The following is an 18,316-nucleotide window of genomic DNA, read 5'->3' as shown; positions in this document are numbered from 1 at the left end:
AAAAAAAAAAAAAAAAAAAAAAAAAAAAAACACGTACAAAGCACTACCTCCCACAATTTTGGGAAGAAGTTGGATGCATTTATTGTTCAAAGCCCACAATTTGTGGAAAGTGGATGATAAGGTCCTAATGTAGTTATGTGAGAACGGATCATCTGTTCGTTATGGAGGTTGCCTCTATTAACTAATTATTTTATTATTTTTTATTCTTTTTATCTCCTCTATATATATATATATATATATATGGCAACTTTGAAATTGGATAATAAATCAATTCAAATGTCTTCCACACGTTTCTTTTGCTCTCTCTTATGTTTTTTCCTTCAGCTATCTTATTGGTGGAATAGTACCTAAGATAATCTTTCTTGCTGTAGCTTTCTATCTCAACCCACAACAACAATAGTCAACACTTGAACATACACAAAGAAGGGAGAGAAGGGAAGCTGATACTAACAAAGGAAACGTTGACAAAGAGGAGAGAAAGATTGAAGAAGAACAACCTATTCGAACGTTGAAGAGAGGACACTTCAATTCTTGATGTGAGAGAGAGAGAGAGGCAAAGGAAACATGGAAATAGTTTTAATTGGTTAACTACCCAATTTCGAATTCCCCACAATGTAGAGTAGACAGAAAAAAGATGAAACAATTTGAGTGAAATTAGTTAATGGAAGGCAACCTCCTTTGTAAGGAGGTTGGACACTTGTCGAATATTAACAATAAGACCAACGAAAGATATCTACTCAATCCGATCTCCCGTTATGAAGCATCAAAAAGTAGTCTGTTAATTAATTTTTCTCAATCAATTTATGTGGGACCCACCTTCTGCTTTCTCCTTCGCTCTCTTCCTCCTCTCCTTCTTCTTCCACAGCAAAATGCAATGAACCTCCCCTACTTGCCCGCCCTTCCCTGCAAACACACAGAACCCCCACTTGCAACACCCCTTCACTCATGCGCTCTCGCTTCCCCCTCTCTTGTTTGCCCACCGTCCCTTCTCCTCCTTCTTCTTCTCACTCCTGTCTCCAATGTTTCTACAGAGTTCAAGAGCTCCAATAACCTCATTGATCCACCATTCCTCTTCAAATCTGTTCTCTTTTGCTGCAGCTTCTAAACTAGCTAATCAATACCACATCTTCATCCTGATGGCGTTGCAAAACATCATAACCTGAAATGTCCTCCTTCGAAGTGGCCAAGAACCAAAGATCTGACGTTGTCCCAATGAGTCTTTGCCATGTTCCTATTAGTTTCGTCGTCATTTCTGTAGTTTTTCAGGGGATGGTGGGCAAGCAAGGAAGGAAAAAGTGAAAAAGGGTGAGGTAAGGGTTGTTGCAGTGGGGCTTCTGTGGGTTTACAGGGGAGGGTGAGCAAGCAGAGGTAGATCACTACCATATAAGAGAAAGAAGAAGAAAAAAAAAGAGGAAGGAAGAGAAGGTGGATTCCACATATTAATTGAATAAAATATATGAAAAGAGAAGGAAGGAGATAATCGCTCCATTTTCCCCGTCACCTCTTGGGCAAATGTCGTGGAACAATTATATTAGGATGGTCCTAGTGTTCGGACCTGATCCAAATGGATTGGGATCCTCTTCAACGACTCTCCAACTGGATATATGTATATCTAGAGCTGTATGTCCCAAGTATTGGATTATATGCATGTGTCTGGTTGGAGAGACAGTCCAGGTGAATCGTCGGAGAGATCCTTGTCGGAAAATCATTGGAAAGGATTCGAATCCAATCCAAACATGCATTTATTGTTTAAAGATTGGCGGATCATTGTAGGAATGTTACTAATAAGGAGAATTTACTATCACTCCCTTACATTTAACCTATAATTACAAAAACTCCCCTACCTTTTATTTATTTATTTATTTTTCATATTTCAGTTTTTTTATTTTTACATTTCTTTCTCCCCTACTCTTTTTAAATACCCAGATTAATCCTCCTGTTCACATATAACCTATTACACTTTTTTTTCTTCTAATTGACTAGTTTAAAACATGGTTTGAACCAACCAACCATCAAGAATATTGACATAGCTGATGTGTCCTTACGGATATTATTTATTTATTATTATATACTTTTTTTTAATTTCGTCTCATCCAATCATCAAGGATGTTTATTTATTTATTTATTATGATTATTATTTTTTGTTTCATCTATCATCACAAATTTAGCAATCTATTTTTTTATCGGTATTAGGTTGGTATCAATTTCAGCCGACACTAGTTCAGATCAGTAATCTCAATGTTACATTTCCCGTTAGGGTTGCGACACTTGGTTTCAGGGATTAAAAAAAAAAAAAAAAACATGTGGTACCCAATTGGAACATATGATACTAATATAGACATAGATCGGATACAAAATTATCCTCTTTTAAATTTGCAATATCCTTGATGATTGAATGAGACAAAACTTGTTAGTGGTTTGATTCAAATCATATTTTGAATTAATCAATTTAGTGTAATAAGTTACAAGTGAAAAGGAGGGGTAATCTGGGTATTTAAAAAGAGCAGGGGTGAAAGAGATGTAAAAAAAAAAACCTGGTGAGTCTAAAAAAAAAAAAGTAAAGGATAGGGGAATTTTTATAAATATAGACCAAGTGTAAGGGAGTGATAGTAAATTCCCCTACTAATAAATAAAATGTCTCACAAAGAAAATAGAAGTAAAAAGCTAATAAAATAATTATTACAAAACGAAAAAAAAAAAAATTAATAAATAAATAAATAAAGGAGAGGAAGAGTACCCCAACACGGCTAATTAACCAACGTGAGCCACTGATATACATACATACATAAACTGATACTGATAGTGAAAGGAAATAGGGTATTTGAGCTTCAGAGTTCAAAGGCAAGAGCTCCAGAAGAGAAAAGGTAAATTAGTTGGAAATGGAAGAAGCTCCATTGCTACACCAAAATAGAGCTTCAAATGGGCACGAGGAGGAGGAGGAGGAGGAGGAGGAGGAGAAGGTGGAGAAGAGCTTGGCGAAAAGGGCAATAGAGGAATCGAATAAGTTATGGATGCTATCAGGGCCAGCCATCTCCACGTCAATATGTCAGTACTCGCTGGGGGCAATCACTCAGACCTTCGCAGGTCAAGTGAGTACCCTTGCACTCGCCGTCGTCTCTGTCGAGAACTCTGTTATCGCCGGACTGGCTTTTGGCGTCATGGTAATTAATTAATTTTGCCCTTTCACTCGATCATCTCCCTTCTTTTCTTTTGTTTGTGTGGTCTTTTTTCCATACTGGCCCAAGTACCCGACCAGACCAATCAGCACCAATGAAATGCTATCCTTCTTTTTAAGACAAAATAATTCACGTTTATTACTCAAACAGACTGAAATGTCGTAAAGAAAAAAGTGAAAAGATCCCACCACCATTAATGTGATTCCAGTTCTAGCCAATATTCCACCACTGTTGAGAAGAGGATGATGTTGGATAGATGATGGAATTCTGAACTTTTCGACATGGGATCCAATTATCTTTCTAAATATTTATTTAACTTGTCTAGCTTCTATTTCCTAATCTTCAATAGATTAGGTTAAATTTCTGAGGCCAGGAAGGATGGAGCAAATAATGCCATTCCAATCATGTTTTCAAGTATCGATATCGTATTTGTCGTATTGTATTAATATTGACTGAGATCGATCTCTAATTCCTGATTGATTCGGATCAATTATCCGTATTGTTTTAGAGGTAAAATAGTAAAAAAATAATACAGTAAAAAAAATGATACCTTTTAAAAAAAGCAAGGCCAAAACCGATGGATATTTGCTGATCTGATTCGATCTGAACCAGTATCAGTATTTAATATTGATACCATCCCCTAAAACCATGATGCCAACACCAACAACCTCTAGGCCAAATTCTATTGACATTTAGGATGGAGATATATTGGGGATGTATTTAGCTTTCAAAATCTTGCCCACAGAAACTGAGGTTGAAGAATGATTTGAATTAACAAATTTCATATTCAATTAAATACACTCCCATGTATATCCATGCAACTAGGGGGATCAATCAAATTGAAACTGTTTTGGTTATTAGCACAAATCGAAACAAAGTTCGGTTATGCTTGGTTTCGATTTTGGTTTGATTCAATATTTATCAGGTTTTCCACCAAAAAAAAAATATTTATCGGGTTGACTTAATGGGTTTTTATCAGTCTGTAATTATCAGGTAGTTACAGGTTCAGTTTTCGTTATATTTACACACACATTAAAAGTACTGGACGTACCTGATCAAGTTCGGTATATACACACACATTATATCCATTTTATATCAGGTTCTTATAATTTTGGTTCAATTTATGGACCTGATCCGGTTTGGTTTTCTCTTAATTTTATGAAAGCCCAAATCAAAACCAAGCTAATAAGATAATAAGGATTCAGTCCAACCAGTTTAGGCTTCAAATTGACACCCTACATGTAACCCTTTATAGACCCTACCATCCATGGTGTCCCAAATGAGGATAGGATTCCCTTTCGTAGAGTCCAAGACCAAAGAGTGATCCTAGGGCTGTGGTGATTTGGAGATGCATGCTCGGGTCCTCCCAACCCTAGAATTATTCTCTGATCCAATTTGTTCAGTGCTTTGTTCTACCACGTGGCCAACACATTTTAATTCCCCACCCCCAAAAAAAGGCTGATGTAAGTGACTGTCTAAACAAATTGATCCAGATGGGAATGGGGAGTGCATCGGAGACGCTATGCGGCCAAGTATATGGAGCAGGAAAGATTACGATGCTGGGAATTTACATGCAGAGATCATGGGTCATTTTGTTCGTCACTTCTCTTATTTTGGTTCCAGTTTATGTCTTCTCTCCTCCCATTCTAAAGCTCTTTGGTCAGACTGATGAGATTGCTGATGCCACTGGTTATCTCTCTCACTCTTTCCTCCCCCTCTCTCTCTCTCAACACAATATGGTTCATGACCTTATGTAATCTTCTAATTTGTTGGTGCAGGGAGGTTTGCCATCTGGATGCTTCCACAATTGTTTGCGTACGCCTTGAATTTCCCAATAGAGAAGTTCCTGCAAGCTCAGGGGAAGTTTTCTGTAATGGCTTGTGTTGCAGGAGTGGTATTGCTGATACATGTACTGCTTAGTTGGCTTCTAATTTTGAAGTTAGGTTGGGGTTTGGTTGGTGCTGCCGTGAGTCTCAACTTGTCATGGTGGCTTGTTGTTTCTGGTAAACTGGCCTACATTTTTATTTGGAAATCTGATGGAGCTTGGACTGGTTTCTCTTTCCAAGCTTTTAAAGATCTCTTTGGCTTTGTAAAGCTTTCCTTGGCTTCTGCTGTTATGTTATGGTATGACACTACTGATCCTTTAACTCAACACATTATCTGTTTCTTCTGGATTGAATCCCACCTCGTTCCTATTATTGGTTCCTGATATTGTTGGTTTGGGTCCATGACATGATCACAGCTTGGAGATTTGGTATTTGATGATAGTTATAGTCATAACAGGTCATCTGAAGAACCCATTGATTGCAGTTGATGCCATCTCTATCTGGTATGATTACTCCTTTCCTAGCAAAGAATATGTTTAGGTCCCAACTGTTGGGGTTTTGTAATTAATTGGTATGGTCTACATAATTATTATTGGGCTTGTACTTATAATTGGGTCATTTTAACCCCAAGGGGGTAGCGGAGTTGGCAAGGGACCTTCACCTCAGAAAGCATGTGATTTGAGTTCGACTCCTCTTACTTCCTTAGGACCACTCACACAAGGTGTCTGGTGCTCTTCATTACTTTTGGTGAAAGTTGAATGGTTTTCATCAACCTCAGTATGACCTAATCTATGATACTTGTTGTTAGTGAAATAATAATAATAATAATTGGGTTAGGTTTTGGGTCAATTACGTAGAATTGTAATTGTGTGTGATTAGGGTTTTTTGGGTTCCCTATATATTCTCTCTGTGGGAAAAACCTAAATACAAACAAATGGGAGACCACGTTGTAATGTGAAAAGTGGTATAAAGAATCTCTGATTCCCTCTAGGTAGTAAACGTAGGTTTGTGCCAAACCACATTAAATTTTTCATATTGAATGATTTTTTGCTTGGTATCTTCCTCGTGATTGTGCATTCATCCTCAACATGAACCACCATTTGCAAGCTGCCAAACTCTGGTTCATTTCAATCAATCAATATACTAAATTCCTTTTGCACTTCTGTTCTTGATTTGAGATATCAAAATGTTTTTGCAGCATGAACATTAATGGGTGGGATTTTATGATTGCACTTGGATTCAATGCTGCAATAAGGTTATACACTCTTTTTTTTCTTTGCAAGTGTTCTTTTGAGGTAAAGGACATTGGGCTGATCTAATAGATTATGGTTAAAATTAATCATTTTTATATGGTTTGCTCAAATAGTGTGAGAGTATCAAATGAACTGGGAGCCGGTAAACCTGGAGCAGCAAAATTTTCGGTATTGGTGGTATCTACAACATCCATAGCCATAGGACTGGTTTGTATGGCCTTGGTCCTGGGAACAAGAGATCACTTTCCTTATCTTTTCTCCAACAGTGCTGAGGTGAGGAAAGAGGTCACCAACCTTGCACCCTTGCTAGCAACTACAGTGCTTCTAAATAGCCTTCAACCAGTCTTATCTGGTGAGTATGGATATACTCACAGTTATATAGTTTGCATAGAATTTACGATCTAATTCTCGTACGATGCCTGATCCACATATGGAATCTACTCACTGTGAAAATCTGTGGAGAAAAAGAGAGAACAAGTAAATTCTATGCGTGAATCAGGTACCGTATGAGAATGGTTCTTATACGAGGATCTGATGCGGTCTTATTTGCATATGATTTTAATTAGAATAATTGTATGAATTTTTTTCCTTTTGTTTCAGGAGTTGCTATTGGAGCTGGATGGCAAGCTCTAGTTGCATACATCAACATTGGATGTTATTATATGGTCGGATTACCTGCTGGCTTACTTTTAGGGTTTAAATTTGGATTTGGGGTTGAGGTGAAAATACTTAAACCATGATTCAGAACTATTTACTATAATTCAGATTATTACTGACATTAATAAGTATATATTTTTCAATTTTGATGTTCTATGAATTTCTCCTTGGAGTTGCAGGGTATTTGGGGAGGGATGATTGGTGGAATTGTCTTACAAACCATAATCTTGACCATAATTACATCATGCACCAATTGGAAAAAGGAGGTAATCAATTAAAAACTTCCAACACTCAAGTTCCATATTTCTTTTGATTTCTCTTATGTGTATTGATTTTAGTATTGGGAGAAAGAGCGATCTTGCCTGTTTGGTGTTCCCTACTCCCAAACACAGCTGGATGTGAAAGATATAATAGTCACTCTATGCACTGGGCATTTTCATGCCCAACTGTATTTGGGCCTAGGAGGCAGACGAGTAGAGTTCCTTTTCCTTTTCGATGTTTTACGAAATTCTGTGTAACTACCTCGCAGGCCTTGGAAGCAGAGAACCGTATTAGAAAATGGGGAGGATCGGTGGCTGAAGATTGATTTGTTTCTTTCAACCTATTGATTATGGCTTGCTTCTTTCAACCTTCTTGGTTAATACTCTTTTTTCTATTTTGCAAGTTTTTTTTTTGGGAAAAGTAAAATTTCTGGGGAACAATATCTTTAGGATGACTTGATGAGAAGGAGGCATTTATTCAATGCTCAAATAGTTTTGATGTGTTTAGTAATTAACTAAGGACATCAAATTTTGTCAAGCACAAAGAAGATGATTTAAATGAAATATTTGGTGAGCCTTACTCAAAATAAAATTGATGGAAAAAATCATACCAATACTATTTTAAGTGAGGAATTGAAAGAAGGTTGTAACCTCTTATATAATCTTCTAATGGAGGAGTTAAGATAACTAATCCACCCAAATTGTGGACTAGGCTTTCAAGCCGAGTCATGAGAAATCTCTAACTTGTTCTATTTTTTTCTTGAATTGTTTATCTTAGAAATTATTTGAGGCATTAGAGTCAAAGGATTGATTTCTATATTCCGTCTTTTGCACTTGGTTTTGTGGTGAATATCAACATCTAAATAACCTTAGAAATTTTAAGAAAAACTTTGACAACTTGTTTGCTATATTGGCAATCCAATTGCCAAAAAATAAAAATGTTGTGGAAGATCTTTATATGTATACATCAGCTCCCATGACCAAAGGGAGGAAGTATGCGAACATCTTCAATGTGGGATAACATGATCTTTTCGATCCCATTGTCTTTTAGCGCAGGTACACACAATTGGGTAACGTTCTTTTGTAAAAATAAAATTGAAATGATTTCTCTTCTTTTTTCATAAAAAAAAAAAATCTTAATGGCCCGACCGGGTCCATTGACCAAACGATTTGTTGCTTTTGGAGTCTGGACATTGGAGACATAAGGGGTCAGAGAGAAGGGTATATATGTCATTTGGACAAAGCTTTATCCGTTCTTCTCCACCCGCTCAAATCCTACCGGAAACCACACCCGAAGTCCCGGACAACAACTCAAGCGCAAAAAGAGAAGAAGAGCAGGGAAAGTAAAGGAACAATGGCTAGTATTTCCCTCTCCTCCGTCACGGCTTCCTTCTCTTCTCTCTCGTTCTCTTCCCAGGTGTCTCAGAAACCACACAGCCTCTGCTTCTCCCGACCTAGATCTTTCCCTAACTCCCTTACTGCCAAAACCCCAGTCCTCGTCGTAGCCGCCTCCGCTACTGCTGTCGCCTCTCCAGTGGATTTGGAGACGACAAGTCTCGTAAATTACGTCAAATCGAGGCTCCCCGGTGGTTTTGCCGCTCAGACTATATTTGGAACGGGTCGAAGGAAATGCGCCATTGCTCGCGTCGTGCTCCAGGAAGGAACTGGCAAAATTATCATCAATTACCGTGATGCCAAAGTAACCAACTACTCTTAACTTCCTCGTAATTAGGTTTTTTCTTCTGTTTTTTCTTTGGGGTTGATTTAACTGTTCTTTATCTCGGTCGGTATAACATATCGCGTTGAATAAGGTTTCTATTTCTCACATTTTAGCATTTACTGAAAAAAAAGAAGATGGTTTTCACATTTTAGCTAGATCACAAAATTGGAAGCCGAATTTTCTTGGTCGTAATGACACTGCATAATGGAGAAGCTTGCGATTCTTGAATTTTTAGCTAGATGTGACCGAAAGAAATAGAAGAGAAGCTCAAAGAAAGCAGTAGAAAAGCTAACGTGTCAATGCAAATGTATTGAGTTCTCATATTAAGGATTAGTCGTTAGTCAAATGAAATACAATCCACGGAATAATTTGATCTATGGACAGCATTGCTGTGGTAATAAAAGAATTTCACTTGTGGTTTTTGGAATCTTCTGTCATACAACAGTACAACATGTAGAAATCATCAGCTGCAGAACCACTAATACGAATCAATCTCCTTTCACAAAAGTCTATTGGTTGATTGCAACTTCAGATCTGTAAACTCAAGGTTAGCATAATCGAAATGGTGTTATTGATTAATACCACAACAAAACATAGAAGAAGAATCTGCCAAATACAAAAAGAGGAGAGATTAAAAGACAAACCTTCTTGATAAAATAAACATTGAAAACTCAATATTTCCCTTCAAACACACCGTATGTCATGTCCATGTCTTTTTTATATAAATATATGCTCAGAGCCTAAACATCACCAGTGTGGACCTTTATACAAACAAGCAAAAACTTAGATTATAATTTCACCCCCCCCCCCCCCCCGCAACAAAAGAAATTGTGTATATATATATACACACTTTGATGAAAGAGCATTATCTAATTATGATCTACCATAATCCTGAATATGTTAGAATTCTATCCCTGATGCCAAATGCATGGCATTATCTGTACATATGTATGTGTCTCATTCATATCATATACTTCAATTTCAAGGTATAGTCTATTTCTTCATATTGTCATTTCCATGTTCTCGGCTTCTTGTCCAACTTGATGACTGCTATATGTAATAACCTTAGTGCCCTAATTCATCTGCTCAGGGGAATGAACTCATTCTCAGTTTGCGGATTTGACGAGCTGATGGTGAGAGTGCTACTGAAATGGTGGACTTAAGATGTCCAGAATGTGGATTGGAAGATTAGATTCACGATTATAGAGGATTATTGTCTTACTCGATCAACATTTCTCTCCTTTCTCTCACCCCCCCTCTAGAACATCTTCAATTTGCATTAACACTGTGATGGATCAAAACATCATAGGTAGATTTCAGAATCCTACCAACAATAGGATCATAGAAGTGCACAACCAGAAGAACAGAGTCTGTGATATCTACCAAACCAAAATTCTGATCAGCCCCGAATTACTAGCGGTACTAGGTCTTTCTAGTGTTTTCAACTTCCCAAAGTTTGACTCCAATCAAATGGTTGGATGTGGAGATATAGTAAGGTCACAAAAATAGTAACTACGGTTTCAGATATAGAAGCCAGGCTGTATCATCATCAAAACTAACATATCTTCTACTCATTAGATGAAGCATACCACATAAAACTCATCTTAATCCAATGGCCAGATTGCATAAACTAACATCCTCATGAAAATAGTAATTGTGGGCAGAAATTAGTAAAACCAGCAACTAGCAGACCACAGGTCAGAACGGTCCCAAACTGATATTGAAGGCAGTGCTTGGTTATCCCTTGGAATCCCCAAAGTTTGTCACCAAACCAGTGATTAGATGTTGGAGTATTATTCTTTCAGGATTAGCAGTCAAAGAACATGAAAGCAGTGAATCGCAAGCCACTTCTATCAACAGAAAATCTTTAGTCTTCCAATATTGATGGAGTATCACAGCATAGGATCCCTACAATCATTCAACAATAAGTAGAAATCAGTCCTATCACTCGCCTTGGTGCACAGGCCAGAATGGGGGAAAACAGAATCAACCAAATAGAATAAGATATGGAAGAGCCTGTCATTCCACCTTGCTAGTCTCTCACCAGCACCACTAGCATCTCACTATGGTTACCTGTCTCTCACAGAACTAAAACAGTTGCAAAGAGCAATTCATATGGACAAGTCATGGGATGTAATAGTGCCCCTCCTTTCTTATTTATTAACTTGATGAAATACAGCAGCCTACTTTCCTTGTATGAGAGGTGGTTCTTAATAACTTAAATTTGTCAAAATAGAAATAGAAACAACAACTAGGTAGTAACTAACCACTACATAATAAAGTAAAATCTAAGAAAATTACAAACAAACGGAAAATTTTAACGTCCTTGCAAGTACTAATTAAAGGACCTATTCTTGGGTCCAAACCTGACCCATAAAGTGGACCAAGCCCAACCACAAAAGCTGGCTCGATATGGGCTAGTCTGGCTGGCCTTGTCCTTTCATGCTCCTCCTTCAATCTACATCAGCTATTCCCAGCTTGAAAGAAACTTGACATTGAGTTTTAGTAAATCAAGGGATCAGCTGTGTATGATGGATGTCCTGTTTCAGCCTTTAGCAGAATTATGGTAGCTCTTGGAAGTTGGGAATGTAGTCCTCAAGGCAAGGAATCTTCTCTTCAGAATACTCAAGTGGAATGACGAACTCTATGTGCTCAACCTCTAGACCAAATGCATACTTGAGTGTTGTGTCCACAGTCCCCTTCAATTTTTTATTTGAATGAGACAAAAATTGGGAATCATTATCCTCAATTCCCATCTGCAAAACAAGTGAATCAAACTGTTGCATATAGTGATAGAAAGGGTGGCCTATTGCAAGGAGTTTAGCTGATCATGAAATGATGCCCAGAAGGTTTGTGGATGATACTTGCTTTTAAGTTCTTCTTTCACGTCATCCCAAGTAGAAGGTGTTGCACCTCGTATGTGCAACCTCTGTTCTTAATTGTTCCACCACTGCCTTGCTGGCCCTATAAGCTTTTGCTTGTGCTAGTTTTATCTTCCTTTCTCCGTCCACTCGTGCCACTCAAAATAATCACTTAGCCAATCATAGAAACTTGTGGTTTGAAATTTCCATTGTATTCTTTCAACTCTAGTCGAACCCTTTGGGAATCATCCAAGTGCCTATGATGCACACCATTACTACCTTCAAAGTTCAAAATATGTTCTCACGTAGTCCTTAAAGGTGGGCTGGGATGTGGAAACCTGTGGCCCTTTACCAATGAATCTTAGAGTGTTGTTGGCTGTAGAGTGAGTTGACTGCCCCCCTCGAACTCCTTGATATACAAAGCTTCCTTGTGTAGGAATAGAAGTACACATCCGTTGTTCCATGGCAGTCATCATGTGAGACAATTAATTCTGTTCTGCATGCATATGTTGCATTATCTCAACTATTTGACTAGAAGGATCAGGGTTCTGATCTGGGGTCCTTGTACTATAGCTGTGATTCCAAAATGATGGATTCAAAACATCATAATAAATTTCAGAATCCTACCCACAATAGGATCATAGAAGTGCACAACCAGCAGAACGAAGTCTGCAATATCTTCCAAACCAGAATTCTGATCAGCCCTAAAGTTCCCAAAGTTTTACTTCAACCGATGGTTAGACATAGAAATATAGTAACACCAATATTAATATGATTTAAGATTTAGAAACCAGGTTGTATCTTCATAAAGCACAGCAGATCGTCATCAAACTAAAACATATCCTCGACTCATTAGATGGAACAGCATACATATAACTCATGCACAAACTAACAACTTGATGACATTAGTAACTATGGGCAGAACTTAGTAACTACCAGAACAAGAAACTATCAGACCACAGGTCAGAACTGTCGCAAACTTATATCAACAAAAAATCTTTAAGTCTTCCAAAAGTGATTAACACAGGTTCACAGCATAGGAGCCCAACAATCATTCAACCGCAAGTAGAAATCGGTCCTCTCGCTCAACTTGATGCTCAGGACATGGATAGAACAGAATCAACCAAATCAAAGAAGAAGATATGGAAGAGCCTTTTACTCCACCTTGCTAGTATCTCACCAACACCCCTAGCATCTCACTAGGGTTACTGATCTCTCATAGGGATCTTGCATCTCACAGAACAAAACAGCTGCATAGAGCAGTTCATATGGCTGAGTCATGGGCTGCAGTAGTGCCCCTCATTTCTTATTTATTAACTTAATGAAATAGTTAAATGCACAACAATAGGACCTTCTTTGTGTGGGAGGAGGTTCCTTAACAATTTAAAATTTTCAAAATAGAAACCATTATAAAAGTAGAAATAACGACTAGGTAGTAACTAAACATCACATAATAAATTAAAATCTAATAAAAATATAAACAAACAGAAACTTCTAAAGTCCTCCATGCAAGGACTAATTAAAAGACCTATTCATTGGCCCAAACCTGGCCAATAAAGCAGACCAATCCCAACCACAAAGGCTGGCTTGATCTGGGCTAGGATGGCTGGCCTTCTTCTCTAAATCCCCCTCCTTCGATCTACATCACACTGGCTGAGCCATTCATCTCCATAGAAGCATTAGCTCCATTCCCCTCTATTACAGCTCCTCAAAACAGGATTCTTACACCACCTTTCCCAACCCCAATTCCCTTTCTCTTCTCTTACCAACACTTCTGCTTCCCAACACATGCTCCCACTAGAGATGCAGTGATCGAGCTCGGAGACATTGTGGAGGAGACAAAAAAAAGGGAGGGGGGATGGTGGGATGGGAGGAGAGTAGCGGAAGTTCGCATTGTCAAGACCAGCCATGAGCTCCGAGGAGTTGAAGGCCTGTAGGTGTGAGTGAAGGAAAGTAGGAAACTAGGCTTTGGGAAAGGGCTTGGTAAGTGTGTGGTGAGGCCGAACCTTTTGTTGGGTGGGCGGGTAGTGGTGGTTGAGATCATCATTGTGGGTAGATGATGGCCATAATGGTGGTGGTGGGTAGAGGGGGGGGGGAGGTCATAGGTGGTGGAATCAGAGACCCGATGTGTGAGCGAGCTCAGGCCAACCAAGCTGGGATAACTCATCATCGTCATCGAGCAGGGTGGAAGAAATGTTACCCATTTGGACCTAAGAGAGTGCTAGTAGTAGCAGTGACCACTAAGCAGATCAGTCAAGCAACAGAGAAGAGCCGTGGAGATGCATAAAGGGGGAGATTGTGGGGAAGGAAAAACCGTTTAGTCTTATGCCCAGCGGAACCAAGTCCGGTGGTGGTGGGTGAGAGAAAAGCTCACACCTCACAGCAGTGGCGGTGGGTTGCGGAGGTGTAGTGACGGACAAATAATGCAGTGGCAGTGGATCAAATGGCTGAGATGCTTCTCATTCCCAACGCTTATCTTGCACTGGTTCCGAGTACAATATTTTCCCTATCTATAAATATATAAATCATAAAATATATAAATTGATAACAAAATGAAAGGTCAAATATTATAAAATATTTTATTCTAAAATGAAAAGTCATGCATTATAAAATATTTTACTCTATATTGAAATGTCACATATTATAAAATATTTTATTCTATTTTGTGCCTTTTCTCTTGCTTCTGCCCCCTCTTTCACTCTATGCATTGGGCTCTTAGGTTATAACGTTAGATTGAGCTATTCAATAAAGGATGGATAGTATGATTGGTGATGATTTATGGCAGTCGGGGAAAGAAAGTTGTACAATGAGTCCATGAAGTGTATAGTTTTTAGTCATTGGTAGATCCATGTCTCACCTCCAGCTAGTACATCATTTTTCTTGACTTTACCCTTGAGATGCTATGATATCCTGCAGCACTTTTAAGTTGACACTTTGAGAGCTTGAGTTTTCACGGCAGTGGAGCTGAAGGTTGTATTTGAAACTTGCAGGCTTGTTTAGGCTTAACTGCCTAGAACACATCCGCAATATTTAGGATAAAAGAATATCTGGAAGAAAAAGGATAGTAGGTGTACAAGTTTGCTTTGGATATGACCTAGAGAATGGATCCTTAAAAATAGGAAACCATCAATGTTCATGCAGTAATTAGTAATGACTATTCAATTTTATATTGTCCTATTAATTATTAAAGTATATTTAAACTAGCCTTATGCCACCAATCATAAATAAAGTAGGTGACATAGAGGATGATGTTTCACAGAGAATTAAAGTGGGATGGATGAAGTGGAGATGTGCGACCGGAGTGCTCTGTGACCAACATATTTAAAGCTTGGAGGGAAGTTCTATAGGACTGTTGTACGACCGACTATGATGTATGGGCAGAATGTTGGGTAGTAAAAAAGTGTCATATAGGGAAGCTGCATGTAGTAGATATGAGGATAGTACGATAGATGTGTGGAAATACTATGAATGATAAAGTAAGGAATGAACGTATTAGAGCTGATTTGGGAGTGACCCCAATTAATGACAAGCTCTGAGAAAGCCGTTGGAGGTGATATGGTCATGTTCAACAGAGGCCTGGGGACGCCCCAGTAAAGAGGGAGCGATATGATTACGATTGAAGGAGCAAAAAGATCCAAGGGCAGGTCTAAAATGAACATAGGAGAAGTTGTGAGGAATGACATGCATAGTCTAAGTCTTGTCTCAAGTATGACCTCGGATAGAGCCTATTGGAGGTCAAGGATCCTTGGAGCAGACTCCATTTAGCTGAGTTTCTCCTATCTTACTGAGCTGTGCCTCTTTCCTCTTACTTTCATCTCTCTTTCATTTCTCTTTTATCATTTCTTGTTTTCTTCATTTCTCCTTGTCTACTTGGACCTTAGATTTACCTAATCTGTTTTGCACGAATCCTTGTAGCTGACCCCATTAAGTTGGGAAAAGGCTGAGTTTTGTCTTATGCCTCCAATGCAGTAAATAATCATGTAATTTTTTTTTTTCCTTTTGATGATTTTATGCATGCAAATATTTTCCAATAGCGTAGTGTTAGAGTGTAGGCATTTGACAGGGCTTACAGACCTATACTTTCTGTTCTTGACTAAAAAGTGGTATGTTTAACCACCCATTTAAAATCACTTTTTGTCGCATCATATACTATTATCTGCAGAGGTGAAGAAAATGATGTAGGAGAAACGAGGCAAATTCTGTAGCAGTTAATCACGATTCATGAATGAGAGCGTCGTACTGAATCACCATTTCACTAGTACTTAAATGGAGTTCCTATTCATATTAGTAATGCCTTACACAACCTCTAAAATCATTTTTCAAGAATTTCTCAAGTTGCTTTCATGGTTTGTTATGGTTGTAGCTAATGATTGGATCCTTGATGTTGTGCAGGATTATCTTCAAGGGAATCCACTATGGCTACAGTATGTCAAAGTCCCATTGGTAACTTTAGGATACGAAAGTAGTTATGATGTGTTTGTTAAAGCCCATGGGGGTGGTCTTTCTGGTCAAGCCCAGGCAATCTCTCTTGGAATAGCTCGGGCTTTGCTGAAGGTGAGTGAGAACCACAGAGGGCCTCTTAGAAAGCAAGGCCTTCTAACTAGAGACTCAAGAGTGGTGGAGAGGAAGAAAGCAGGTCTCAGGAAGGCCCGAAAAGCTCCTCAATTCTCAAAACGTTGAGGTTGGAACTCAAAATACTCTTCTTTTTCAGCCATATTTATTGAGCTTCTGAAACATTTATTCTCTTGTGGTATGTTCCTGTGATTTCTCATATAATTTCAACCTGGACCATGTTTATTGGTCTTCTGTGAATGTTTACTCTGTAAAAATTCCCAGTTTTGTTTAGACTGAAATGGAAGGTTTTCCCTTGAATTCTTAGATGGAGATTGCCTATGCCAAAAAATATGCGACGTTAGATGTTGCATAACCGTGTGAACTTTGCTTTTTCAAATGTTGAAATGAACTGAGTAAGAGATTGCCTATGCCAAAAATATGCATGGTCAAGTTAAATTTTGGAGACTTATTCAAATGTTTTCTTTACTTTTAATTTGAACTAGTTAGGATGAGCAGTTAATGGCATTCAGGCACAGGCGAATATCATAGATGGAACTTATCATGATCCAGTACATGGAAGGTTGTGACATTTTAGCCCTAGGGAGTGGCCTTATATAGGCTGGCAATATTTAACCTGGCCTGCTGGAAATTTTGTCCTACCTGAGTTTAATTAGGATCGAACAAGATTTTACTGTCGAGACTGGGTATGGACGATCATCAGGTTTTGTCCAAATTATAAACCATCTGGGAAATTCAGACATTGTCACCTGGTTATGCAAATTAAGAATATGGAGATGTACTGAGTAAGAGGTTGATTTAGTTTTTTCAGTTAAGAATTAGTTTAGTAGGTTTCAATTGTGAGCTGTAACTAATATGTTTTGAGCTTAATGTTAAATGTTTCCTCAAGAATGATAGCATGATTTATCTGATCTTTTACTACCTTCCTGACGGAAATATAATAAGATCAACACAATTGCTCTCATCTGCCATCAAAACTTCAGTTTGACCTGTGAAGGATTCATTTTTTCCCTTTTCTTTTTCTCTTTGGGGTTTTTTTTTTTTCTTGGTTGAGGGAGGGGAGGGGAGGGGAGGGGGAAGAGACGGGCAGTGGATTGGACTCTGGTTGGTTGTTCAGGTTTAAATACCATTTAAGATTTAAAAAAAAAAGGGTGTACTAGTGCACAAGGCTCCTGCCACTGAGGGGTCTAGGGAGGGTCATAATGTATGCAGTTTCACCCCCAATTCACAGTGAGGTTGTTTTTTTACTCTAATTTGAGACCACTAAATGGCGATGGAGCAACCGTACGGTTTCTCTTTGCATTTTTACCCACTAGATCAAAGACGCAAGTATTGACTTTTCAACCATTGTTTTAACGTCTTCTATGCCACATAGGAAAGCCCCTTTTGGGTGAAGTATACTGCATTTCCACCACATTTCAGCCGCACCAGTAAATATTTAAATTTAATATTGTGGTTTTTTTTCCCCCCTGGTAATTGTACAGGACGGTAAATTTTACCCTCAGTGCAATTTTGCGAAATGATGTAAAGCTTTGAAGTTTGAAGAATGGTTAAGGATGAAAGAACAAGCTTCAAATTTTAATAAATGGTGAATCATATGACTAAAGTGAGACTGAAATTTGGTATATGATTATTTGATAGGCTTATGATCCATGGCCAATTAAAGGTTGAAAAGTGAACTTTGACAACCTCAGTAAAACGATAAAAGCTAGTGATATTCTTGCAGCTTTCTTCAGTAAAGCATGTAGAATGGTTGGACATTGAATTTGTTGTGGGTTCCATTAGTTCTACAAATATTGCTTCAGCTGCAAGATTGCCCGTCCCTCTGTCTCAATCCCAGTAGAAAGTGCAGCTCATATCACCTTCACATATGAGAACCTGCCCTATGTGATGCGTCCTAATTGTATCCAAACAGGCCACAAGGAGTTAGATTGTCCTTTCAACCCCTTCAAGGCTTCAACCCTTGTCTAGAGTTTCTCCCAGCCAAGCTT

At 38.4% G+C, this 18,316-nt stretch overlaps 2 protein-coding genes across 2 annotated transcripts; both read left to right on the top strand.

Annotated features, from left to right (window-relative positions):
- Nucleotides 1-2,821: 2,821 nt before the first annotated feature.
- Nucleotides 2,822-7,654, top strand: LOC122085146 (protein DETOXIFICATION 33-like). The gene is made up of 9 exons (XM_042653599.1): nucleotides 2,822-3,161; nucleotides 4,670-4,865; nucleotides 4,955-5,300; nucleotides 5,419-5,505; nucleotides 6,201-6,257; nucleotides 6,369-6,607; nucleotides 6,856-6,974; nucleotides 7,092-7,178; nucleotides 7,442-7,654. Exons 1-9 carry the CDS (start codon nucleotides 2,880-2,882, stop codon nucleotides 7,496-7,498), a joined length of 1,470 nt encoding a protein of 489 aa, XP_042509533.1. The 5' UTR covers nucleotides 2,822-2,879; the 3' UTR covers nucleotides 7,499-7,654.
- A 771-nt stretch (nucleotides 7,655-8,425) lies between these two features.
- Nucleotides 8,426-16,631, top strand: LOC122085156 (30S ribosomal protein S9, chloroplastic). Its single transcript, XM_042653613.1, has 2 exons — nucleotides 8,426-8,871; nucleotides 16,146-16,631. Exons 1-2 carry the CDS (start codon nucleotides 8,527-8,529, stop codon nucleotides 16,431-16,433), a joined length of 633 nt encoding a protein of 210 aa, XP_042509547.1. The 5' UTR covers nucleotides 8,426-8,526; the 3' UTR covers nucleotides 16,434-16,631.
- The last annotated feature ends 1,685 nt before the right edge of the window (nucleotides 16,632-18,316 follow it).

The sequence above is a fragment of the Macadamia integrifolia genome, chromosome 7, assembly GCF_013358625.1.
Source record: "Macadamia integrifolia cultivar HAES 741 chromosome 7, SCU_Mint_v3, whole genome shotgun sequence".
Taxonomy (NCBI): Eukaryota; Viridiplantae; Streptophyta; class Magnoliopsida; order Proteales; family Proteaceae; genus Macadamia; species Macadamia integrifolia.
This window is presented reverse-complemented; position numbering and strand designations above follow the sequence as displayed.